This window comes from Equus caballus, chromosome 5 (genome assembly GCF_041296265.1).
Source record: "Equus caballus isolate H_3958 breed thoroughbred chromosome 5, TB-T2T, whole genome shotgun sequence".
NCBI lineage: Eukaryota > Metazoa > Chordata > Mammalia > Perissodactyla > Equidae > Equus > Equus caballus.
Window position 1 is genome coordinate 8,519,520 of NC_091688.1, and position 27,567 is coordinate 8,547,086.

A 27,567-nucleotide genomic window follows, 5' to 3' on the forward strand; every position below is an offset into this window, starting at 1 on the left:
CTTCTCTGGCTCATGTTTTGCAAATCACTAATATAATTTTTAACTTTGCTACATTATGTCTATTAAATTGCCAGATTGTCTTTTTTGTTTCTATTTTTAGTGAAATAGAAAAATCTGGTACTATTCCTATAGCCAAGCCACGTGAAACTGAGCAATCTGAAACTGATTGTGATGTTGGTGAGACCCTTGAGGCAAATGCTCCAGTTGACCAGCCAGCCTTTGTCAACCCACCTGAAAGGTGGGTGTGAACAGTTATTTGCCCCTTGTATGATTCTGTAATAACAGCAGTGTCATGTTTGAATGGACTTTGGTGCAGGCTTAATTCTACTTTATGATTGAGAGAAAGCTGATCCCTTTGTGCTCCTTTCTTGATTTACTTTGCACGTGATAATTGTAACAGTTTAGATTGTATAAACTTGTTATTCTGCTAAAATTTGTTTATTTACTATGTCTTTTCATTTCAAATAGCCTTGTTGGCCAGCATATAGAAAATGTGTCATCTTCACATGGCAAAGGAAAGATAACAAAATCAGAATTTGAATCAAAAGTTTCAGCAAGTGATCAGAGTAATGGTGATCCAAAATCTGCATTGAATGCTTCAGATAATTTAAAAAATGAGGTGGGTATATAACTTGCAATATCTCCTACTTTATGATACACTGCAGTTTTGTTATTAGTAATCTTGTAATTTGCTAACCCTATTTGCCATAAAATCAGGTATTAAGTAGGTAATGACGAATGTGGAACTGAGGTGAGCTGTGCTCCCTGAGAGCAAGTGGTTACTTCATGGTACTGTTACCAGTGTACTGTTTATACATAAAGTTGTTCCAATATGAACTCTCTTTGGTTATATATAATTAAATGGTTTTCTGCCACTATCAACTATTTGATACCAGATACATAAAGTCCTTATTTAAGCAATTTCTTAGGGAGCTATATAGAAGCAGCTGTGATCATTACATTTAAGTATCTTCAGAATGTAAGTTTATCTCAGTAAGGCAAGGTTAAATTTAGGCTCTTCAACCAGAATTATTTTAAAGGGACATTTTGCCTTTTATTATTTGTGTGCAAAATACACTTAGACCAGCTTATATTGAAGAATATGATTCTTACACTAAAGGTAGGGCTTATCCCAGTGTAGCAGTTTTACTTTCTTTTCTCCTTCTGAATTCTACTTTGACTTCATGTAGAGGCCAGTACAGAATTTCCTGAAGAAATGTTGACAGAGAAGTGTAGGCTCCCTTCAGGTAAGAAATAACTAAGTGAAAGAGATGAAAGCCACTCCATGAACTTAACAAAAATAAAACGTGGATTCAGAGAGAAGTTCAAAGTACCAAGTACCACATCCACATTTGTCGTTTTTAATTTGGGTCTTTTGTTTTTCACCTTCTCTTTCATGTATTTTCGGTGAATCTATACTCACACCTAGCAAAACTTCATTCTGGAGCCTTTTACTGTCACTGAACCAGCTTTTTCTATGATGTTTCTTGTAAATATAGGACCTCAGCATTTCATAGTCCAACATCTTTCTGAAGGACCTAATTTTCCCAATGAAACCAAATACTACAGTCATAAATACAATTAGGCACACGGTACAAAAATGTCTTCTTTGGAACTATTTAAGTATCAAATGTAAGATTCAAGCGTGGCAGCTGGTTTTGTCCTAGATTCACTTGTTCTCCTTAACCATTAGCAGACTGAGACTGCTCTTCATTAACTAAGAGACTTAAATGGTTTGTGAGTCTGCTCACAGGTAGAAAGGTGGAATTTTTAACTGAATTAATTACCTCCTAAATAAATTAATATCTCAGAAAAATTTTCGGATAATGAATATATTACAAAGTATCTAGTACTTTCGTGTATTATCCAGTTCAGGATAATTTTGCCCAGTTAAGTTTGTGTGAGCAGGAGCGAGTTTGTTTTCTGATGCAGGTAGATCTTGTGCTGTGCCTGTTCCTTTAAGGATATGCAAGATACTGTTTACTACGCTCACAGACAGTGCTTTACAAAGTGATTCTATTGTATTGTTTAGTTCGTTATCACTAAGAGCTGATAGTGATTGCTTTCCATGCGACTCAAAGTGTGTGTATGTTCTTACTTTTGGTTGCATTTCTTTTAGTATTTTGGGCTTTACTCTTGAGTATCTCAGCTAGGTTAATTTTTGTAAATATATATTTCTTGTTTATTTTCTCACTATATTCAAACTAGATTTTTATCATTTAATTTTTAAATTAAATTAATGTGAATACTAGCTCTTTAATCTATTTTCAATAACCACATAGTTTATTTAGTAAGTTAACTTGTTCTGCAAAACACTCCAACATGGGGGTTGTATGGGAACCAATTTGCTAAGTCTTCCATAAGGGGAGATTTTGGGTATTTGTATTAGTGTATTACTATTACACTAATGCACTAAATTAGCATTAGTATTAATACTCAAAAACATGCCCTAAGATCCAAATATATACACCGTATGAGACTTGTGCTGTTTACCAGCGTGAGCTGTCTAAATAGATTTTCTGCACTTCTCAGTGCACCACGTTATACATTATTTTAGGAAGACAAACATAATTAAGTAATGGAATGAACATCCTTGCATAGTTTATTAAGCCTAAGGAAAAAATCATAGATTGAATTGTATACCCTTCCCCAGTTTTCTCTCCTCTTCCGATATAACCACTATCTTGAATTAGTGTTTTTAAAAAAAATTTTAGAGCATGTTTTTAAACTTTTTCTAAATACGCATTACTATAAACAATATATACTATTATTTTTCATATTTTGGAATAACAGAATGGTATCATTCTTGCCTTAAGTATCATTTTACTCAACATTGTTTTCGAGATTTGTCTACTCATTGTTTTCACTGTTGTATTCAACTCTACCACAATTTATTTTTCAGTTAATGGATATTTAGATTTCTAATGTTTTTGTGGTACAAACAATGCTGCAATAAGCATTCTTATGCATATTGTCTTAGGTGTGTTTTCACTGATATTTATACATAGGAATGGAGTTATTGGGTCATAGGGTACGCACATCTTTACTTAATACTGCTAAATTTTAAACTTGCTGCAGCAGTCTAATAGATGTCCCATGGCCCAACAGACACGCCACACTTGGTGACAGACTGTCACACTTTAACCTCTATCAGAATGATTTACTTTATTTGGTATCTCTGATTTTTATTTGCATTCTCTGATTATTACTGGAATTGAACATTTTGTATTTTGTCTTTGCTGAATTTATTGTCCCTCTCCCTCTCTTCCCTTAGTGATTTGTAGGAAGTCTTTATAGTTGGTAATAATCCTTTGTTGGCTGAATGTGTTGCAAATACTACTTTTTTTCAGTCTGTGGCTTATTGTACCATATAGTTTATGGTCTTTTGATATATATAATTTTTAAATTTTAATCCAGCCAAATATATCACCTTTTTTTTAATGATTTATGCTTTTTTCATGTTGTTAAATCCTTTTATAGCCTGAATCATAAAGACATTTTCCTATACATATTTTCTTTAAAGCTTTGTTTTTCACATTTAGATTTTTTCTTTTAACTGAGGAAGACTGGCCCTAAGCTAACATCCATGCCTGTCTTCCTCTACTTTGTATGTGGGACGCCTGCCACAGCATGGCTTAACAAGCGGTGACATGTCTGCACCCAGGATCCGAACCACTGAACCCTGGGCTGTCAAAGTGGAACATGCAAACTTAACCACTGTGCCACCGGGCCAGCCATCACATTTAAGTTTTTAAATCCACCTTAACATTTTTATGTAAATGGTAATTTCTATTAAGGATTTTGTAGATACAATATATTATGTCTAAAATCAATTCACTTGCTTTAATGTATATATGTTATTTTAACTTACATTTTAAGGTGGATGCACTACAACTATACTATCTATTAATTTTGTACAGTTTATGTGTGAGTAACTGTTTGCCTAGGATATAATATAGGGTTTTCTACAACCCGTGCTTATATTGCTAATATGTGAGGGAATACATCCTGTGGTGCTTAAGATAGAAGATTTTAATTCTTTCAAAAGAAACTCAACTTTTAGTAAACCAAAACTTTTCTCTTTATGTTTTTCATTTTTTCAATATACTATATATCATTCATTATAAAATTCAACTTTAGTTTGGTAGAAACAGTTTATTTACTTTTGTATTTTACTTTTGTAATTTATTAATCTCTTTTCTCTGTATTCTTTGAAAGTTGAAATCTATTTGTTCCTTTTAGAGTTCTGATTATACAAAACCAGGGGAAATTGACCCTACATCTGTAACAAGTCCCAAAGACCCAGAAGATATACCAACATTTGATGAATGGAAGAAGAAAGTTATGGAAGTAGAAAAAGAAAAGAGTAAGGAGGCACTGTAATTTTTTTCTTTTTTGAAGGGACTGGTTTAAATATGCTGTTCTCTTTATTTAATTGATAAAATAAAATAAAACTTTTGAAAACTTTTTAAAGGTGAAGCTTACCAAGATGCTGTTGATTAACCATATGTAACTTACCTGTGTATACATAGTTTTAATGTTATTCAAATCCGTTCTTGTAACTTAGAATATGAGGATAAGATGAAGGCAGAGCAGTGATTTTCATCACGATTTATAAGAGGAAAACTGAAGCATGGAAAGTTCTGAGTCATAAGACTTTAAATAGAGTTGAGCTAAAGTATTACACCGTCTGTTTGCTTTTGTAGAGTAATTCTCAGAGTTAAGAATTCTTAATATTGGGGTTAGAGATAGAAGGATAACATTCAGACTCAATGGAATAAAATATATGTTTTATATTTTAAAAGCTGTGATTCTTATGGATAAGCTTCATTTTGTGAGTTATATTACTTAGACGTAATTCAAGTAATGTGGATTTTTGTAGTTAATTTGTTTATTAGGGATATTTTAAAGCTATTGAGATAAGCATTTTGAATTTCTTAATGGATTTTTTAAATATTTTCTTAAGCATTAAAACTGGTTCTTCTCTAGGTGGCAGCCTGTTGCTTTTGAGATCATTGTGTTGCTGGGATATTTTCAATCATAATTATCATCTATATATGTTTATAATATGGTTTATCTGCAGGTCAGTCAATGCATCCATCTTCTAATGGAGGTCTACATGCCACAAAAAAGGTCCAGAAAAATCGAAATAATTATGCCTCAGTAGAATGTGGTGCCAAAATTTTGGCAGCTAATCCAGAAGCCAAGGTACTTAAGTATGAAATTCTTCTATGTATATAGGAAACCAGTGACTTTATTAAATATAGGCAGTGGTTTGCTGGGAACTATGCAAGATTATGCTTTGAAAAACATTTTCTTGTGTGAATTCTTTCTTATATTGGTTAATACATTGCACCTTGTTCTTTTCTTTTTTTCTCTTAATGGCTTTATTCTTTTAGAGCAGTTTTAGATTCCCAGCAAATTCAGAAGAAGGTCCAGAGATGTCCCATATCTCCCTGCCCTCACACTTGCATAGCTTCCTCCTTTATCAATATATCCTCCACCAGAGTGGTACATTTATTACGACTGATGAACTTACATCGACACATTATCACCCAAAGTCCATAGTTTACATTAGAGTTCACGCGTGTGTTCTGTGGGTTTGGACAAATGTATAATGATGTCCAAACCCATGGAATTCATTATTATGGTATCATACAGACTATTTTCACCACCCTAAAACTCCTTTATGTTCTGCCTATTCATCCCTCCCTCCCTGCAACACCTGGCAACTACTTTTTACTGTTTCCATAGTTTTGGCTTTTCTAAAATGTCATATAGTTGAAATCATACTTTTCAGATAGCTTCTTTCACTTAGTAATATTCAAGTTTCCCTCCTATCTTCTCATGGCTTGATAGTTCATTTGTTTTTAGCACTGAATAATATTCTGTTGTCTGGATGTACCACGGTTTTATGTATTCATTTACCTACTGAAGGTCATACACCCTGTTTTTTAACTTTTAAAACCTGTGTGAAATTTTAAAAAGGAAATAGTTAATAGAAAATCATTTTTTATGTTAACAGAAATTTAATTTTAAATGTTTTGTTATAAAGCTAACAATGCTATAACCATAACTGGTAAATTTTAGCCAAATGAGTTTTTCAGAGTATTAAGTGTATTTTAATATCTAAAAATATAGAAATTCTAGAAAGCTTAAGAATTGAAATAGACATTTTTTCCTTAAGTAATTTATTCCCTCCCCCCTTTTTAAAACAGAGCACATCTGCTATTCTTATAGAAAATATGGATCTTTATATGTTAAATCCTTGCAGCACTAAAATTTGGTAAGTAATATAAAATTTAATAAAGCACATTTTGTATATGTAGATATTGTGTTAAACTTTTATGTAAGGGTTAGATTGATTTGTTCATCTAATCACTTAATAAGCATTTATGATTGATTGGTGCTGGTACTGTACTTACATCCTAAGATGCAAAACTGAAGACAAAATGTTTTTCCTTTTAAGAAAGTGAAAAAAAGCAAGGACAGATCTAGTCAAACTATTATGAAATAGTGTAAAAAGTACTGCTGAAAAGGTTTTATAGGAGCAGATGATATGTGACTACGAGAGAGAGTGAGAGAGGGCTTCCTGGAAGAGGTAATTTCTGAGCTGAGTCTTGAAGGATTCATAGGAAGTGGCATTGAGGGAGACAGAGAGATTCAGGAACTGTAAGAATAAGGGGACAATGCTAAAAGGAACATAGTTCTGGCCAACTATAAGTAGAAGCAGCCTGAAAAAGTTATTTTAGTCATAACAAGAATAAAGATAGAATTAGAGTAATTGAGGAAGATGGGACAGGAGAGTTAGTTTAGCGGTAACCAGGCCATCGGATGCTGTGTATACCCAGCTTAGAATTTTTTGAAGTTTATCTAAAGGCCAAGGAGGGGGGTAGCCTTTAAGTATGGAAGTGACATTATCCCACTGGAATTTTAAGAGGCTTGTCCTCAAAGGGTGGCCTACAGCAGAGTGTATTTGAAAGCAGGGAAACCAGCTAGGAACCTGTTGTCATAGCTCAGGTGAGAAATGAGGACTTTAAGGCATTGGCAATTTGGATACAGATGAGGGAGGGATTTATCTGAAATTTGTTTATAGCAGATAACTTGACAGCTCTTGGTTAGTAATTGGATATGAACAAGAGAGAAGCATGGAGGAAATCTACCAGGATTTTGACTTTACTTCTTAGATCTATGATTCTGCCATTAACTAAGAATATAGGCAAAGGAACAGATTTATGGGCGGGAAATAATGCTTTGATATACCGAAGTTTTATTAGATTACTTGATTTCATTGCTTAAAAGCCGCTGTTTAAAAGAGAATTAAGGTAGGAGGCCCAGCCTGGTGGCGCAGCAGTTAAGTGCGCACATTCTGCTTCTCGGCGGCCCAGGGTTCACTGGTTTGGATCCCAGGTGCAGACATGGCACTGCTTGGCAAAAGCCATGCTGTGGTAGGTGTCCCACGTATAAAGTAGAGGAAGATGGGCATGTCTTCCTCAGCAAAAAGAGGAGGATTGGTAGTAGTTAGCTCAGGGCTAATCTTCCTCAAAAAAAAAAAAAGAACTGAGGTAAATCACCATCATGTTGATTTACTAAAAAAAAAAAAATTATGTATGTGTATGTATATATAAAATTATTATTATTTTAGTTTAATGGAAGATAATGCTTATTCTTTTCTACTCTTGGCCTTCACCCCTTTTGGTAATATGTACATTTAGATTCAATTTGAAAATTAACACTAAAACTATTTAAGAGTATTAGGGGATAATTTAAAAAACTTAATTTTTCCTCTTGCCTTTTGGTCTGTAAATTGAATGTGAGGAAAATGATTGTCTGAGATCATAATCAAAATGTTATTTTTGAGTTTTTGTTTTTATTTGTAAAAGCTTTTATAGTCAGTAACAACTCCTTTTTTTATGCTGCAAAATTTTGTATTTTGAGCAAAGACATGCTAGAATGAAGTTTCTGAAACAATCATTTTGCTTTATTCTGGTTTGCAGAATAAGTGATCATAGCTGTCCATTTGTGTTTTAACATTTCTACCCAGCAGCATGTAGTTGTATACGTGTGTTTACTGTGTCTTTTACTTTTTGCTCATTTATATGTGTGTCTCTTCACTGTATAATTAAAGAACGTCAGAGCAATTGTAACTCACTTCACCAGATTTAAGTGGGTTGCCCCACCTAAGGTATATCAAGATCGCATAGTCTCACTGTAGCTTTGTAAGTCTTAATATCTGGTAGAATAAGTTTATATACCTCATCTTTGTCATAAGTGTCTTCACTGTTCTTGTCCCTTTGTTTTTTCTTTTAAAATTTTAGAATCATTTTGTCAAGGTCTACAAAAAAATTCATGCTGGCATTTTTGTTGGAATTGTATTGAATCTCTAGATGAATTTCAGGAGAATTTACAATATAGGATTTTGAGTCTTCCTATTCTTTTGTTAGTCTGTCCGTTCGTTCATTCATTCATTCAGTGTTTACTCAGCACGTATTATGTGATGCTGCTGGCACTGGAGTAACATTAAAAAATAGACTGAGATCACTGCTGCTGTGAATCTTACATCCTAGAGAGGTGTCAATCCCTGATCACTTATGAGATTGAGCATAATTTAATGTTTACCACTTGTTCCTCTCCTCTGAAATGCTTGTCTTTTCCCATGGTTTCTCTTGGTATATTTGTTTTTTTCTTACTAGTCTACTAAAAGTCTGAATATGATTTAGCAGTTTACCTTACAGAATGGATACAATGTAACAGCTTATCTTAACTCTGTATGGGATATATAAGTTATATATGTTGTACATAGTTTTTACAGCTTGTGAATTGTCCTTTTAATTTCTTAATAGGGTCTTTTGATGAATAGAAACTTAATTTTAATGTGGTTGAATTTATCTGTCTTATAATTTTGGATTTTTTAAGTCACATCTCTCTGATATTAAAAAAAGATAGTATCTCACCTTTTCTCCAGAGTTTAAAAGTTTTGTGTTTCACATTTAGTTCTTTTTTGAATCCCAGTGGAATTGTTTTTTATATGATGTTTAGGAGGGATTCATTCTCCCCTCCCCATTTTTCTGTTGAGATAATCATTTATTCAATATTTCACATTTTTCCCTCTGGTTTACAGTCTGCCTTTATCATAAAGTTCCCTTGTATGCATAGGTTTCTTTCTGGACTCTGTTCTGTTCCATTGGTCAGTTTATCATTACTTGCGGTAACACCACATTTTCTTTAGCTTTATACATCTTAATATCTCGTAGGGCAAGTTTTTGTACCATATTCTTAAGGACTAACTTGGCTATTCTTTTGCTTCTGCTTTTTTTTATGTATCTTAGATTTATCCTGTTGAATTCCCCAAATGTCGTGTTGGATTTTGTTTGGAATTCTATTGAATCTTTAGATGACTTTCAGATACTGAGTTTCTTATCTGTAGATAGGGTCTATATTTCTTTAAGTTGTTTTTAATGTCTTTCAATGAGGTTATTATTATTTTTAAAAATTTTTATAAAAGTATTGTATATCTTTTGTTAAATCTGTTTGTAGGCAGCTATTTTTTGTTGCTAGTGTAAATATCTCTAAAAAATTACATTTGTTGTTACAGATACACAGTTGTTTTTATATATGGGTCTTATATCCAGCTACCTTCTTATGTTCTCTTGTTATTTCTAAATTCCTTTGGGATTTCTGTGTAGAAAATTATAGATTCTCTCTCTGTTTTTTTCCTTTTAAAAAATTTTTAATCCTTTTTATTATATTTTACTTTTTTTGTCATCACATGCTGGTTAGATCCTTGAGAAAATTGTGAGTAGAAATAGTGATAGTGGGCAATCTCATCTTATTCCTTATTTTGAAGACAGTGTTTCTAACCTTGCATCATAAGACATGTTCTAAGTTTGGAACTCAACTCTAAATCATTTGAGCCTGTGGGCAGATATGAATCCTAAATTAAATTAAGTATGTAATTTAAAAAATAAGTAATACATTCACATGGTTCAAATACAAAAAGGTATTTAAAAAGGGTAGAGGAGTTAGAGTGAGAAATGTCCTTCTAATGTCTGTCATCTGTCTTCCTATTCAGTGTTAAAGTTTTAGATTTCTTTATGCAAATACAAATATGGATTCTAATTTATCTCTTGCTTTTCACAGAAGTTAGTATGTTATACACACTATTTTTCACCTTGAATTAAGTTTTGGCTTAAAAATATCTTGGTCATCTTTCCGTTATGGGTAACTAAGGTCGAAAATCCTCCTCCTTCCTTTTTTAATGAGTCACTTAATGGAAATCTAGTTCATACAAACCATTAATGTCATGTTTAATGTGAACTGTTATTTTGGTTGGTTTATCTAAATAATTGTCTTGTGTTCTTTTTGAAGGTTTGTTATTGAACTTTGTGAACCAATTCAAGTAAAACAACTTGATATTGCAAATTATGAATTATTTTCTTCTACTCCTAAAGACTTTCTGGTTTCTATCAGTGACAGGTAAATTCTAAAACTGATTTCTACTAGTTTATGTTGGATCTCCAGAATAAAAATTTAAAATTGAGTCACTTTTTAAGACTTTAATCATTTTCTTTTTCATTTTAATATATCAATTTGTAAGAACACTAATAATACTACTCTAATTAGACACTTGTTAATCAGTTTACTTTCATTAGCTTATATAGTGTTTCTAACAACCATATTGTATTATTACTTTATAGTGAGGAAACAGAGAGGTTAGCTAGCTTGCCCAGTCACGTGACTTGTGATTTGGAGAACCAAGAGTCAAACCTAGATCTGTATGGCTTTAAAGTCCTTACTTTTAGTTACTATGCTCTGTTGCTTCCAAATATTTCTTCTGAGAGTCATTAAAAACAAACAAACATAAAAAACAAACATTCATTTTGTATCGTGAGGTATATTTTTGTTAAAGTGTATTTTAAAACTGTGTTATGTGGGTGTGTGATTATAAAAGGAATAAACATACATTGTAAGGAATTTGGTAAAGAACCATAGTCCTATCAACCAAAGATAACTATTATTAGCATTTTAATATATTCCTTTCAGCCTTTTCTATATTTATTTACTAATCTTACCAAAAATATTCAATTTTTATGGCTTACATCCTGAGAATATCCTGTTGTCTTTTAAACACATATTTTAAATGAGTACTTAATATTTCCCCCTCAGTGGAGGTGTTTATTCATTCCATAAATACATTTTTCTTTTGCTGAGGAAGATTCGCCCTGAGCTAACACCTGTGCCAGTCTTCCTCTATTTTGTATGTGGATCGCTGTGACAACATGGCCACTGACAAGTGATGTAGGTCGGTGCCTGGGAGTGAAACCTGGGCTGCCACAGCAGAGTGCACTGATCTTAACCATCAGGCCACAGGCCCAGCCCCCATAAGTACTTTTTGAGTGCTCACGATATGCCGTGTAGGATTCTGTTGTTTATTTAACCATTCTTCTATCATTGATCATTAAAGGTTTTCCAGGTGTTTCTTCCCCCACTCCACACTTAGCATTTCATGTGTATAGTTTCTGAAATCAGTTTTCAAGACCTCTTGAGAATTCCATTTTCTTCCACTAAGCTTCTCAGATCACTTCCTTTTCTCTAAGCTGTAATATGTCAATGGACGTATCCAGATCTGACAAGTGAAGTGTATTTTTTTTAATGTGATAAGAGCATTCATTACTTGAGGAATTCTTAAATGCTGTAGTAAACAAAAATAATATTTAGGTTTTCTTTTTTTAGATTCCCGTTTAAAGCGGGAGTAGCTCTGTAAGATCTGTGAAATTTAAATATGATGTTAGAGAGATTTTTCTGTTTTCCTTTCCACCGGTAGTTTTATTTGTACTTTCTATCATCAGACACTTGTCAGTACGTGAAGAGTAGTACCTTCTTCTTCCAAAACAATCTCTTGCTACTTTCTGTCTTAAACCCTCCAGTTTGCTAGGAAGCCCTCTCAAACCCCAGGAAGCCATCTTGCTCCAACTTTTGTCTTCTCCTGTTTTCCGTTGCATTTGACAATGGTGTGATTTTTTCAAGATATTCTTTCCTTGCAAAGAGAAACCTGTTAGTTTTATTTGGAAAAGAAAATGTATTTCTTCAACTCAATGTTTAACTCAGATTTAAACTATGTTATGGCAGTGTGTTCACCTGGAGAAGAAAAAAAGATACACTGGATATATTTTGCACATGAGATGGAACCTCTCAATATATGTTTTATGATTTTTTTAAAAGAATATATTTTATGTTTTCTAGATACCCTACAAATAAGTGGATTAAGCTGGGTACTTTTCATGGGAGAGATGAGAGGAATGTCCAGAGTTTCCCTTTAGATGAGCAGATGTATGCAAAATATGTGAAGGTAATGTTAATAAATACAGGACTGTCTTCTGTAATGAAAATACACGTGTTATCGTGTTATTCATCCTTTATACCTCACCATACCTGTTCAGAAATCAGAAAAATTAAGAGGAAATTTACTGCAGTATACAATTTAGTAAAACAATTCTTGCTTGGATATATTATTTTATGAGGCAAATTATTATTTATTAATATTATAAATATCAGTACATTCCCTTCTGCTTAACTAGAAACCGAGGCCAGTTTTTTGATATTTGTGGCTCTGATGAAATTCCACATTATAACTCTTAATTTTTTGAGTCTTTATATAAAATGTTCATAATGTTATATTTCTCTCTATTTCAAAACCCAAATCATTGTTAGTCACTGAAGTCTTTGAAGTAAGTCTGATTTCTTAACGTATTGATTAGAACCTGATTCTAAGATCATTTCAATCTTAGTGTCCAATTATTTGTCATTATTATAGATTTTGCCATTTCTTTGTATATTCAATTCAAAAAATACCAATTTCAAATAAAGTAAACTTTTAGACGTTTATTTTCAGTGTTTCTGCTGCTTCCTCCACCGATAAATCAAGTAGAATTGTTACTCTTGAATTGGATTTAGACAAAATATGGGAATTTCCTATTCCTCTCCTCCCCTCCTTTTTTTCTTTAAAATAATAGCCACAGCTTAAAGTACTGCTGCATTAATAATATGAACTTTGGAATGACAGCAGCTCTAACTTCTGTCTTGTCTTCTTCACATGTGAGAACTTACAACTTATCTAGTTGTCTTCTGGGATTTTACTGTCTGTGTCTTTTTTAAGCATGTGTTAAATTGGCTTCTATGAATGGGTAAACTTGTAGTATTCCTAGTCTCAGTATAAACATGCTAAATTCTATTTTTAAAATGCAATTGATATTCTCAGTTAATGATTCAACGATGTTCAGAAAAATGAAGGTACATTTTTAGTTCCTTTCAAAGTGACCCCTGAAACAATTGTTTTAATAACCTTTTTATATAGGATAGTTATAGGAAACAATTGTTAAAAATTATTTGGCAGGTGATACAATTGCATTTAATTTTACAAATAAGACAACTCACATGTTACAAAATAGTTTCAAGGATCATTCTTTATAGCATCCACTTTGTTAATAATGGAAGAACATTTTATTGGTGGCATAAAAAAATGCCATATAAACCTCTGTACCTTTTCCCTTTTATGGTGAGAGACTAGAGCATTTTGACAATTAATTTTCTAAAAAGCCCTTTTTGGTAGGATTAAGTCTAAAAGCAAAAACTAATTACTTCTGATTCTTATGTTATAGTAATAAATGTTATACAGGTTGACCTGGGTATTCCTTGTCCCCAAAAGAACTAAACCCAAATCTACAAACTACTTTTTAATAGTTTGTATTTTAAAAGTGGATTAATATCCGGCTTCTAGTTCTCTGAGTTATACTTGAAATAACATAGCATACCAAAAACTCATGCTTTCCCTAAAACAATTTGTATACAATGTTATACAAGAATAAATACCATTTTATATTATGCTAGCTAATCTTTTCATCAGTATGTATGTACATGGGTATATCCACATATATCAATATATAAATTCATATATAGATATAAACGTGATACATCTCAATAATATTTAAAGTTATATAATGCGCAAGTTGTCTCTAGATACTGTTTATTAATTACTTTTAGAATGCTTTCTTATCTAACAGATAAACAAAACAGCAGCAATTGAGTTTTAGGTTATTTAACTTAACCAAAAAGTTATTTTATTACAATTAGACTATACTTTTTAGTTGTGATGGTAAAAATTAAATCATTGCTTTGATGTCTGCAAAGAATTAAGAGTACTACAATGTTATCCATCACAGTACATTGCTTTCTCTAATTATGCAATATGATTTACGAATATTAAATGTTGCTTATGGCATGTTATCCAGACTTTGGAACTGATTTCTTTTTCTTTTCCTTTCTCTTGCTTCAGATGTTCATCAAGTACATAAAGGTTAGCAACCTTCTCTTTTGCAATATTAAATAACAGGGCGTGGCATGTTACTGCATGGCAAAAAAGCAGAACTTTACAAGTATTGATTTTGGGGGAAATAGGACTTTATTTTTATAAATGTTGTAATGAAAAAAACTGAATATATTGTTAGATAATCTCACATGCATGGTGCTGGCTTCCCATTTCATGTCATTTTATTCTTTAGGTGGAGTTGATATCACATTTTGGATCAGAGCACTTTTGTCCATTAAGTCTTATAAGGTAATATAGAACAAAATACATCTACTGAGTGGGTTTAAAAAAAGTGATACACAAAAATCCCAGTTTGTTTAAAGTGAAGAAATAATTTTCCATTATATGAAATTTATGTATACCATAGAAATGTAAGCTGTTAAGCCTTTCTTGCTCTTGAATACATTTTAGAAAAATGCCAAAATTTCCTCTGAGAAAAAATAATCATCATTTTATGTGTTTGGTTTAGTTTGCTTGCTATTTTGCTGTCATGATAATATATGTAAACATTTTAACTGAAATCAGTACTTGGTCATTATGTTTTTAAATGCCTTAAATAGATTAATTTTACATTTTAATGGAAAAGTGTATGACTTCAGTGTAAGGAGCAGTCATTATTTTGGAGTCGAAAAGCTAATGGCCCTCAAAATATGACCAAAGTTACTGTATTTTGTCATTTATTGTGAAGAGGTGAGTCGTAGGAACTCTGTTTTGTTTTGAAAGTCTTTAATAAAATTGTTGTTAATAGGGTATTTGGCACTAGCATGGTGGAAGAATATGAAGAGATTGCTGATTCCCAGTATCAGTCAGAACGCCAAGAACTATTTGATGAGGACTATGGTAAGTGGCTTTCAAACAGGTAACTACTATGTATGTATTTTTGCTTTTTTAAGTTGAATAATAATGGGTAAGTATAGGTGCCTTTAAAAAATCATTATGATGATTGTCTTTAGACTTTAGTTTCTTCTTTTTCTTTTTAAATAAATTATTTATTTATTTTTCTTTCTTCTCCCCAAAACCCCCCAGTTCATAGTTGTTTATTTTAGTTGTGGGTCCTTCTAGTTGTGGCATGTGGGATACCGCCTTAGCATGGCCTGATGTGTGGTGCTAGGTCCGCACCCAGGGTCTGAATTCGCAAAACCCTGGGCCACCGAAGCAGAGCGTGTGAACTTAACCACTCGGCCATGAGGCCGGCCCCAGTTTTTCATTGTTTTTAACCCTAATGACTAAGTTTTTCTTAAACCTGTTTTCTAAAATGATTTTCTGCTTTGTAAATTGAGTTGTTTTCCAAGCTTATCAATCAGTTATTTGTAACTGGAACTTCCTTCCATAGTATCAGTGCTATAAATTATGATTGTATCCCTATGCCAGGCCTGAAAACCTATTAAACTCATAAGGTAACTGAAATAGTAGAATTGAGCATTAATTCCTTTGATTTGTCTTGAGCCCAAGAGCAAGCACATCGAGGCCTGAGCCTTTGAGAAACTCTTGTGAGGTTGAGGGGATAGGAGAAGGTTTTATGGCACCCTCCATTTCTACTTATCAAGTCCTTGTTTTAAAATATCTTAAATCATGATCTAGACAATCTAAATTTTCCCTTCCCTAGATTTCCCATAAGTGAAATGAAGATATTTACTAGGGGTTGGTAAATTACATTGAAAGTTTGAATAAAAATCTTATAAAAGGGATTAAAATTTTGGTAAGCAGCAGAATTATTTTCCTTGGTTTACATCTGTTTGATAAATGGCTTCGAAATCTCATTTTCTTAATGTGAACATATTTTAGATTTATAGTGAATATTTATTACAAAATTTGTCTTAAACATTAGCTAACTTTGTTTTTCTTTCTGCTGAGGAAGATTAGCCCTGAGCTAACATCCATTGCCAGTCTTCCTTGTTTTTCTTTTGCTTGAGGAAGATTAGCCTTTAGTTAACATCTATGCCAGTGTTCCTCCACTTTATATGTGGGCTACCACCACAGCATGGCTGACAAGTGGTATAGTTCCATGCCCAGGATCTGAACCCGTGAATCTAGGCTGCCAAAGTGGAATGTGCCGAACTTAACCACTACACTGTGGGGCTGGCCCCAAACATCAGCTAACTTTGACAGGACATAATTGGAGCTTTTAAATATATTATTGGAGATATTTCTCAGCATCACTACCTTCATTTTCTCTTTAAACAGATTATCCACTGGATTATAATAATGGGGAGGATAAATCCTCAAAAAATCTTCTTGGTTCTGCTACAAGTGAGTATATTGGGGTTTTCCTAGTAACAATTAAGTATTTAACTTTTTTTCCTGACATATGTGGACATTTTGTTGTGGTATAGTTTAGGAGGCTCCTACTCCCAGTGTTGAACTTGAGTTGAAATCAAAGATAGTGGCTTTTCAAAAGAATTTCTGTGGAAATAAAATAGAAGAGTAGATGAAAAGAATGAGGAGAGGAAAAAAAGGCATAAGTTGGTTCTTCTACTATAATTAGATGCTCATATTTTTTGGCAAATTCCGTAGAGTGAAGAAAGGCTGTGAATTTACTTAGGGAAAGAATTATTAAAGAGGTCCTAGACCATGTGAATGGGAGCATCTGGGTAATCATACTGGATGGGAAAGGAATTTGGACGGTAGTTTCAGAGGTGCTATGTATCAGTGAAATCCTAGAAAATGAGGATTCTTTAATCTATGGATATTTGGTCCCTGTTTAATTACAAAATATAACAGCTGTTCTTGTCTATAATAATAATGACTCCCAATCAATAACAATGATAGTAATAATAATATACTCCTTGTAAACTAAAGATACAATGACTAAGATACTAGTGGTTTAGTTTCTTGTCATTCCAACCTGGTATCCGAACCTAGTGGTCGGCTAGCTAAGGAGATTCCGGGAAAGACCATTACCAACTGGTACTTTATATTATTACAGTTGGAATGTGGGTAGGTATATTTAATGTTTGTTATTTTTGGTTATTCCTGAAGAATATAAAACTTATTAGAAGAAGTTTTCTTTTTAAATTGTATTTAATATAAGTAAATTTTAGTAAAATTGAAGATTAGCTGCTTGTGCATTTCCCTTGTTGACTTAGTGAGTTGAACTGCTTGAATCCCAGTCTCACTGTGCACATTGTCTCTTGCAGATACTCAACCAGTAGTGCTTAGGTTTATATACCTGAGCTATGGTATATGGAGTTAAGAGTCACTTCTTTTTCCCCTTTCCTTTCTCCTTCTCCTCTTCCCCTCCATGAAAGGCTATAGACTTAGGTAGACTTTTTAAGGAACAGGAAGAAGAGTGTTAAAAAGAAAATCCTTTTTTTGTTATTTAATTTTGTTACATATTAGCTCAGTGTTTTATTTTACTCTATTGCTAGTCACCTTTTTAGTTATTAGTGACTACTTTTTATTCTATTTTATTTTATTTTGGGTGAGGAATATTGTCCCTGGGCTAACATCTCTTGCCAGTCTTGCTCTTTTTGCTTGAGGAAGATTGTCCCTGAGCTAACATCTGTGCCGTTCTTCCTCTATTTTGTATGTTGGACAGCTGCAGCATCGCTTGACGAGCAATGTGTAGGTCCTCACCCAGATCCAAACCTGCAAGCCCTGGGCTGCCAGAGTGGAGTGCGGGAACTTAACCACTATACCACCGGGCCAGCCCCTATTACTGATTACTTTTAATAGGGTCCTTAGCTATCTAGTTTGTGATGGCATTAAAAATAGATGTGTCATTCACTGCTGTAGGATGTAGCTTTTTAGGAGTGAAAAATGGTGCTATTTTATTTATCTGGATATTTATGTTATTGTTGGTGTCCTTAAATTTGTATTAGAAAATTCTGTTATGTAATAGTCATCATAGCTCAGTGATGCTGAATTAGCAGTGAGGGAGCATCTTTATTTTATGGGGCCAGAAAATAGTCCCAGACTAAAAGATCTCTAGCTTCTTGTGGTTACTGGAAGGGTGGGGGCACCTTAGGGAAGTAATGCCTTACCATAGTAAAGGAAAACGCTATTGATATTCTTGGTTTCTTTTTCTCTTTTCTTTTGGGATTAACTCCTAGACACCAGTAAAACCTAGCTATATTTCAGCAGAGGACATTTCCCTATTTGTAGTCACGTCTTTGACCAAGCTATTGTTTTAATTAATTAGACATAGAATCTTCTTTAGAGTCTACCTTTTGGCTCTTTCTCCTTGATGGTGTGTTTCTTGTTAACTAAAAATCTCTTCTATGGATCTCTGGAAAGGCAGTCATTTACCTTCCAGTGTTCTAGGTCTTGCAAGAATTTATACAGTGAGACAAGATGGGTTGGGAGGATGTCTACTGACCCTAGCGTGGAAGATGCAGTTTAAAAAGATCTCCATCTCTTGAAGTTTTAGAGCAAGAGAGGCTGTAGGAGCTGAGTGATATGACTTTGCTGTCATAAAGCCTATAGGCATGACCTAACACTGCAGCTTTCTATACCTGGATCCTGTTAGTTTTCTCTGAAGGGTCTGGGACTGTTTTTAAGCCCGACCTTGCTACTGTCTCCAAGGTAGTGTAACCGTAAGGAGTACATGACAGAGTGGAATCAAGCCAGATAGCTAGTCTCTGGCACTTGAATGTCCCAGTTTAACTGCAATCATCACCACTTTCTAAATTAGTTTGAAATTGGTCAGTTTTGGACCAATGTTTACTTTGCTTTTAATATTTACCTGGTGTCTCCCAAACAGAGTTCTGTGGCTTTAATCCTAATGACACTCCTTTTTCCTTTTGCTGTTGAGCAGTTAGTGGTTATGGGAAATGCATGTTATCAGAGTAGGTTGCTTCTGATGGGACTTGGTTGTCTTGAAGCATGCATACTGTAGATGTAGACATTCTTGATATTATATAATTTACTTAACTGCCAAAAGGGAGAAACTGTCTTGGAGAGAGCAGCATTCTTGGCTTTGTGTGTATGCCAGTTTTGGCAATGCTTCTGCCTGATTCTTTTGTTACGTTCTTTAACCAGAACATTTAAATATTTTACATCAGCAAGAATTCTTCATATGACTGCTTTCCTTGTGCTTTGTCGTGTGGATTTTCCAGATCACGCTCTACTTTGATATTCTTGGAAGTCTACCTTTACTCTTAAATATGGTCTGCATTTTGTTAGAATTGTCAGATCTACTAAACACCAGGATTCTGTGTATATGTTTAAGACATGTAACAAGAAAATATACTTTTGTTTTCTTTTAAGTCAAAGTATTCCTTATGAATGTATGTATTTTAAGGTCCTAGAAAGAAGAGAGAATGAAGGTGGACATGTTGCAGAGGTAGCTGAATACACATGGGAGGAAGTAGTTTTTCTGTTGCTTTGTCTTGTTATGTTGTAGCATAGGTGGTTCATTTTCTGTTTCAGAAAGACCCATTGGTGTGCTGGAGACTGAGTATAGCATGTTGATATTTGGTCCCTAGGAGGATTCATTCCTGAAGGAATGAGGTGGAATGAATAGTTGCCCAACTCAAAGATAAAGATGTTGGCTAATCCAGGAGAAATTAGGGACAGGTATCTAGTTTGGCACTATATTCCAGATTATTACCTTAACCTATTTGGAATGCTTATTAGTGGGCAGATTATCATGACAAGCTGTCATATGTTTAGATGCAAATTGAGAATGGTAAGAATAGAATATTCAAAAAGCTGCTTTCTCTCAAAAGACGAAAAATTAGACTACATTTGGCAGTGTTCTGTGAACTTGGCAAAATTATTTCTTATAGGTTAGATAGGCTGAGAAGTAGAAATTTGCCGAATTTTGCTTTTTTTTACTAAGTGGCCCCCTGAAATGGTGATAATAAATAATATTTTAAAATGATGAATAGTGTAAATCTTCCTTATTATAGGTGCTAGTATTAAAATTTAGGTTAAAAAGTAATACTCTAAAGCTACTTTCTTTACTCAGATTAATAGATATGTTCTTTTCTTGAGTTCTTTGATAATAAATGCCAAAAAATTTGAAATCTGAGAGTATAGACTTGACTCCAAAATTTGGGATCTGTGAAGCAGTCAGCTTTGACCAAACTTTCGCCTGCGGGCTAAGTAGAAGATCACATCCTACCATTGCTGTGTTGGTTGGCATTAAAAGCGGGGTTATGAGGGAATAACAGAGTTTCCATTGCTACTTTATCTTGGTTTGTGAGGGAATACGGAGTTTCCATTCTTGTTTTTATCTCATGCTGAGGCATCTCTTTAGCCTAAGAGCCAAGGCCACTTCTCTGTTTATCAATTTGCCAGGTCAAAGGGCAAGGTTGACCTATAATCCTAGACATTTAAAAAGCAATATAAAGCTTTTGTGTGTTATACTAATGATTGGAAACAAGGTACCACTGCTTTGTTGTCTTTCAAATTATAGAATCATAATTATGTAAAGATTGTAATTAATAACTGTCTACTAGTTACCACTTTTAAAGCAGTGTAAAATCTCCTACTACTTTCTCCTACTGTAAAGCTTGTATTTACAGGGTCAGCTCCAGGTGACAGTGCTTGGGTTGTTCCCAACCTTCTTGATGTGTTAGCTTGTGCCCCCTTAGATCCTTTCCTACTTTTCACATCTGTTGTGTGTGTGTGTGTTTTTTATGGTGGTCATAATATCTTATAACATAGTGAGATTTCAGTTGTACATTATTGTTTATCATATACCATATAAGTATGCCCCTTCACCACTTGTGCCCACCCTCCACCCCCCTTCCCCCGGTAACCACTAATTTATTCTTTTTGCCCGTAACTTTGTTTACATTCCACATATGAGTGAAGTCATATGGTGTTTGTCTTTCTCTGTTTGGCTTATTTCGCCTAACATGATGCCCTCAAGGTTCATCCATGTGGTTGCGAATGGGATCATTTTGTCTTTTTTTATGGCTGAGTCACATTTGTTGTTTTTTATTGAAAGTGTGATGAAAACCCTATGGATCCCTTTTAGGAAAGGAGACTAAGATGGAAATAATTGATGTGGCTTACTATTTATCCCCAGCCAGATTTTAGTATTTTAATAGGAGAAATATCTGAGACTGATGAATTTGCTTCTGGTGGAATTTCAGAGATTAGATTGGGATTGGAAGTTAATTTTCCTTGAAATTACATCAAGAAGCTTCCTGTTCCCAACACCAGCCTTTCCTGGAGTTCTGCTGTTTTGTGGTCCTCATGTACCTTTAGCTATTTAAGTAGATACTAAGGTTTGTACCACTTTATTCATCTTCCAAATATACTCTTTGGAAGGAGAGGCATAGTTAGAAAGTTTGCAGATTGCTCTACCTACAACACTTAGAATTTTATGACTTTGACTTTTAGTTAATCTGCTCATGCCCATACCCACCCAATTCACAGAAGAATTTGTGTGATTTATTATCCATAAAACATTGTTAAAAGTCATCGAAGAAATTTGATTCTATTCAGTATCAATTTGGGATTTAACCATATTACCAGTAGATATTACATGTTCATAGTTAAAAATAACAAAATCTTTCTGCTGTCCTTTGGATAATAATCTCCTCATTTTGTTTAGTTTTGCCCATTATCATCACCTGTTTAGGAAAAGCTTTTGTTTCTTCCAGCTTTTTTGTTTTGTTTTAAACTGTAGAACCTTTTTTTTTTTTTTGAGGAAGATTAGCCCTGAGCTATCATCTGCCACCAGTCCTCCTCTTTGCTGAGGAAGACTAGCCCTGAGCTAACATCCAGGCCCATCTTCCTTTACTTTATATGTGGGATGCCTGCCACAGCATGGCTTGACAAGCGGTGCGTAGGTTCACATCTGCGATCCAAACCGGCGAACCCTGGGCTGCTGAAGCAGAACGTGCAAACTTAACCACTGTGCCTCCAGGCTGACCCCTAAACTGTAGAACCTTTTTTAAAGAAAAACAGACTTTCTGTAAAATATAAATTTTGGTTGTCACATTTCTTTCTGGTCTCAGTATAGGCGATGCGTTGAATTATACTTGAATTTTGTAATATGCTGAAGATAGTGTTTTGATAAAATGTTTGGGGAAGCTTTACAAAAAAAGTATATTTAAATTTTAAGTTCCTTCTGAATATAAAAATTGAGACTTATGCTTTATACTTTTTGGCTAAAATTTGTGTCCTATATTGGACTTACATAGTAAAATAAATAAAAAGGTAATTAGTCCAAAAAAATTCAAAGACCTTTATCAGTGGTTTTTCGACTATCTGATATTAAGTTATATGAGAATATTTAGGAGTATTGGTATTTTTTCTGATTGAATTTTGTTTTAGATGCCATTCTAAATATGGTGAATATTGCCGCTAATATTCTGGGAGCAAAAACTGAAGACCTGATGGAAGGTACCTAATCATTTTATGGGTCTTTTAAATATCGCATACTCTGGGGGTCTTTCTAGTTAGGAAAATTAATTAATAAGCCAAGTAATATGATTTTTCATTTAGGAATATAGGAATGATCCAGAGGAACTTTCTAATCTTCTGTTAATTCATTGTTTGAATTTCACAAGTTCTCTTTTATAATAGGATCCTGTCTGTCTAAAATTCATGAATTTGTTTTTTGACTCTTCCTTGCTGTGTAGAAGTAATGATTTTATCCCTTATCTCTTTCCTGAGGTTTTGATGCCCTAATGATACTTCACGTAACCTTTTCTTTTATGTATCAAATAGCTACTCGATATAGAAAACAATTTTTCCTTACAGAATGCCAAATAATATTATTAACAAAGAGAAACAATATTGCCTTTTTTGTTTTTAAAAAAATACTTAATTCTAAGTGCCAACTTAAAATGACCCATTTATTTCTTCTCATTCTCTTTAGTAACTCTCTCAGGTGTCTACAAGACATTAATCATATAAGATTACACAGAATTCGTAGTCACCTGACTTGCTTTAATTATCTGAGAAGCTGAGAAAGTATGCAGTACTAGTAGTTGTGACCTGGTACGATCGTTTCTTTCTTAAAGAACTTTGATGGAAAAAACCAAAGTCTGCAGTAGCAAACCTCTTCGAGTTTTTCCTTCTCCCCTGAGAAACTAAAGATCTTTTCATTTGTTATAGTAAAATATTTTCATGATATAGCTTTTTAAAATTAAACTCAACATGGGCATCTTTCTTAAAATAGGAAATAAAAGTATATCTGAGAATGCCACTGCCACAACTCCACCTAAAATGCCTGAATCAGCTCCTGTTCCAACTCCTGTTCCATCACCTGAGTAAGTCATATTGTGATATTAGAGTTCTATTAAAGTGGAGAACTAAGTATATGACTACATAAAAAGATACTTGTGATTTGCATGTGAAATGATTATCTATAGAAAGCTCTGAGTCATAGGGCAGACATTCCACAGCTACTTAAAGTATCTTTGAGTTGCTTTTTGGGTACTAGGAATATACTTCACTGCAGATCAAATCTTTGTTGTTTTGATATTATGTACTACTTTTATTATTCATGACGTTGAATCTTTTCCTTATTGCAAATAATTGACCTAACTCTACAGGTCTAGGTTTGAGGACAAATTTTAAAGGCCTGTTTTTATTAAGTTCAAATTTAAAAACATTGGTTAAGTATCTTTGCTATGCCTAGAAAAGCTCTAAAGGGTACCTGAAATAGCTAGAACAGTGATCCGTATATAATGTGTTGGTCACACAGCAAACTCGTACAGTGCTCAGTTTCTCAAATTGAACGATATAGGTCTTTCCCTAGGTTGCAGCGGGGCACTTTGGGCAGGGATGTGTGTATGGTAGGTAGTGTCTAAAATATCCTCATCTTTTGTTCTTTACCAGAGATGATGTAAGGTTTTTTTGGCACCTCTACTTCTAATTTATAATAGATAAGCTCATAATGATTTGGGTAATTGGGTTTAGTTATTGTAAATTTAGTTTGTGTATGTTTCATTAGATATAGCCCTGTAAAACTTTGAAAGCCCTTCTCTCAGAGGTGCTCTATTCAAGAGGATAAGATATTTGAACATGACACAGTTAGTGCAAGGTAATATGTACTGAAATCTGCAATGTGGAGTACATCTTTGAGCTGTAATTCGTAAGTACCATACTAATTGAAAAATGAGCTTTTTGTGCTTTGATGGGCACAGTGACAAATTTGTATTCTCTGATGTTAATCCTGAAAGTGTCTAAAGGCATTTATTGGGTGGTTAGAGAGATTATGTAGCATTATGTGTCATTCTTAGAAGGTCCTAAGAAATCTAGTTGGGAGAGTCATTCTTGGTGTTTTTGATTATGTGGAGCTGTGATTGCTAGTCCCGGTTTTGAATGCTTCCTCAGTTAACACATAGTATGTCTTACTTTTCAAAACTAAATGAAACTAATTTTACCTATATATATACACACACACACACATACATATACACAGCACATATATGTATATATATATATATATGTATGAATATTTGTTGAAAGATAACACATCAGGCTAATGTAGCAGTTTTTACTTTTCTATGTTAGAGTTTGGTTTTTAGTAGATACTTTTACATAATTGTTTATGTTTTTACTTAATGTTTCTTCATGTATGTTTGTCTTAAATTCTTTTTGATGATTATATGGCAATCCTTTAAAGAAAATAAATGAAAATAAAAGAATCCATGGTAGAGTGTCACTGATGAAGTTAGGAAAAGATGACTGACTTTCTTTTCCCAAGTTTGATGTGTGTTTTTTTAAGTATGGCTCCAATTAGGTTGTACATAGATGTTATATAACTTAATTTTTACCAAATTAGTTCAATTTGGTTTTTCTCCCTCCCCTTCTTCAGACATTGTTCCTTCTACTGTCATAGTTATCTAGTAGATAATAAGCACCTTTCTTACATACCACCTGAGTACGTAAGAAATGTTATTAGAGATCCTGTGTATATATCTGTATTGTCTTTGGAGAAACGTAGCTTAATTATGTTTTAGTTTGGTCTATTTACTATTCCTGTCAACAAAATGAAAGTCCAGCTTTTAGATATTGTCTAGTTTATTCCTACCTTTGCTATTGTGATATTAGTCTTTATTTGAAGACATTTCCTGGCATTCTTAGTAATTTTTCAGAGTAGGAAAATTTTTATATGAAGATGTTTCTTTTTAGTTTTCAAATTATTTTTCCAGGTTGTACCTTTTGTGCTGTAAGGGCCACACCCAGAAATTCATTTTCTTTCTCTTGGAGGGAACCACAGACATAATTATAGCACTATTCCCACTAGCTCTATTCCCCACTGTTCCGTACCCTACACACATACTCTGGAGCCCAAAGATGGGATTGAGTTAGTGGCACTGTAAGTTTATTAGTCAAGACCTTCACTAAAGTGGTTAAGTATTTGGCTTTAAATAATGAAAAACTAGCCCAGATGATATTAAGATTATTTTGGGGAGGAGGGATATGTTTCTTCTCCCTAAAGCAGATAATCGTGAGTGTGTGTGTGTGAGTGTGTATGTGTATGTGTAGTGTGTAATGCCACGTTGGAATTCCTCAATCATCCACAGAAAAATTATCTTTGATCAATCTAGCTGCCTTTTAAAAGTAGCATATTCAAGCACAAAGTCCATAAGTATTAAGAATCCCGGATTCTAGTTCTAGCTCTGCGACTTTATAGTCCTTGGGTTGCTCAATTTCTATGTAATGGGTGATGAGGCTTGAAAAAGATTTAGTGACTATTTGTGGGAGGAAAGGTACACGATACATTCAGTAAGTAGAAGTATTCACATACAAATGGTTCTTAAACAGAGATTAAAGAAAAGCAAGGTTGATTTGGTAAATATGATCATTTGAGTCACCTGGCTGGTCACTTGATAAATGGTCTTTCTGTTACCATTTTTGAATAATGTTTGTTTTTATAATGAAAATGATTTGAAGGGGAAAAATTCATGCAAAAAAATTTGAGTTTCTTCTATATTTCCTGCCTTTTATTTTGTGTATGATACATTTATTTTCCATAAACATAATTTTAGCTTTAGAGTTCTAATTAAAGTGATTTGTAATTATCGTATGTATTTCTAGGTTTGTAACCACTGAAGGACATGTACATGACACACAGCCATCATCACCAGATACTCCCAAAGAGAGTCCTATTGTACAACTAGTTCAAGAAGAAGAAGAGGAGGCCAGTCCATCTACAGTGACCCTTTTGGGTAGCGGTGAACAGGAGGATGAATCATCACCCTGGTTTGAGTCAGAGACGCAAATATTTTGCAGTGAATTGACCACAATTTGTTGTATTTCTAGTTTTGCGGAATACATATATAAGTGGTGTTCAGTCAGAATTGCTCTTTATCGGCAACGCAGCAGAACTGATGTGAGTAAAGAAAAAGATTATCTTGTGTCAGCTCAACCACCATTATTACTGCCTGCAGAATCAGTAGACGTTTCAGTATTGCAACCTCCGAGTGGAGAATTGGATGGTAAAAGTAAGGAAAAGGAAACTGAAACTACTGTTCTGGGTGACTTAAGTGATATGCACCAAGGTGATTTGATTAATCACACCTTAGATGCAATTAAACTTGAACCAAGCCATCCTCAAACTCTTTCTCAGTCTGTTCTCTTGGATGTTACTCCGGAAATCAATTCATTATCTAAAACAGAATTATCTGAGCCTATTAAATATGAGGCAGGACATACACCATCACAAGTGATTACCCAAGAGAGTTCTGTTGAAGTTGATAATGAAACAGAAAAGAAGTCTGAGAGTTTTAGTTCTGTAGAGAAGTCAACTGTGATCTATGAAACAAATAAACTTAATGAAGTAATGGATAATATTGTAAAAGAAGACTTAAACTCCATGCAAATTATCACAAAGCTAACTGAAACAATAGTGCCACCTGTAAACACAGCCACTGTGCCAGACAGTGAAGATGGAGAAGCCAAAATGAGCGTAGCTGACACACCAAAGCAAATTTTGACTCCTGTTGTAGATTCTTCTTCAGTACCTGAAGTAAAAGAGGAAGAACAGTCTCCAGAAGATGCCCTTTTAAGAGGGTTACAGAGGACAGCTACAGATTTTTATGCTGAATTACAAAATTCTACAGATCTAGGGTATGCTAATGGAAATCTTGTACATGGATCAAATCAAAAGGAGTCAGTATTTATGAGACTTAATAATCGTATTAAAGCCTTAGAAGTTAATATGTCTCTCAGTGGTCGCTACCTGGAGGAGCTTAGCCAAAGGTAAGGTGTATTATGAATTAGCACAATCTACTTTGCATAGTGAGTTAAGTAGCAGCATATGATCTGTGACTAGAGGAGGAGAG

At 33.8% G+C, this 27,567-nt stretch overlaps 1 protein-coding gene across 4 annotated transcripts in view; it reads left to right on the forward strand.

The window, feature by feature from the left end:
• SUCO (SUN domain containing ossification factor) overlaps nucleotides 1-27,567 on the forward strand; it is an 85,193-nt gene that overhangs the window by 35,907 nt on the left and 21,719 nt on the right. For 2 of the 4 annotated variants that reach the window (XM_023640561.2, XM_070267668.1), the window contains 14 exons: nucleotides 101-238; nucleotides 469-619; nucleotides 4,243-4,366; nucleotides 5,084-5,208; nucleotides 6,219-6,286; nucleotides 10,369-10,476; nucleotides 12,244-12,349; nucleotides 14,333-14,353; nucleotides 14,559-14,614; nucleotides 15,114-15,205; nucleotides 16,550-16,615; nucleotides 22,601-22,669; nucleotides 23,451-23,541; nucleotides 26,321-27,484. In XM_023640561.2, the coding sequence (XP_023496329.2) occupies nucleotides 101-238; nucleotides 469-619; nucleotides 4,243-4,366; nucleotides 5,084-5,208; nucleotides 6,219-6,286; nucleotides 10,369-10,476; nucleotides 12,244-12,349; nucleotides 14,333-14,353; nucleotides 14,559-14,614; nucleotides 15,114-15,205; nucleotides 16,550-16,615; nucleotides 22,601-22,669; nucleotides 23,451-23,541; nucleotides 26,321-27,484 (2,379 nt within the window). The remainder of the gene's footprint in view (nucleotides 1-100; nucleotides 239-468; nucleotides 620-4,242; nucleotides 4,367-5,083; nucleotides 5,209-6,218; nucleotides 6,287-10,368; nucleotides 10,477-12,243; nucleotides 12,350-14,332; nucleotides 14,354-14,558; nucleotides 14,615-15,113; nucleotides 15,206-16,549; nucleotides 16,616-22,600; nucleotides 22,670-23,450; nucleotides 23,542-26,320; nucleotides 27,485-27,567) is intronic. The other 2 variants (XM_023640563.2, XM_070267669.1) reach the window with 1 other exon arrangement.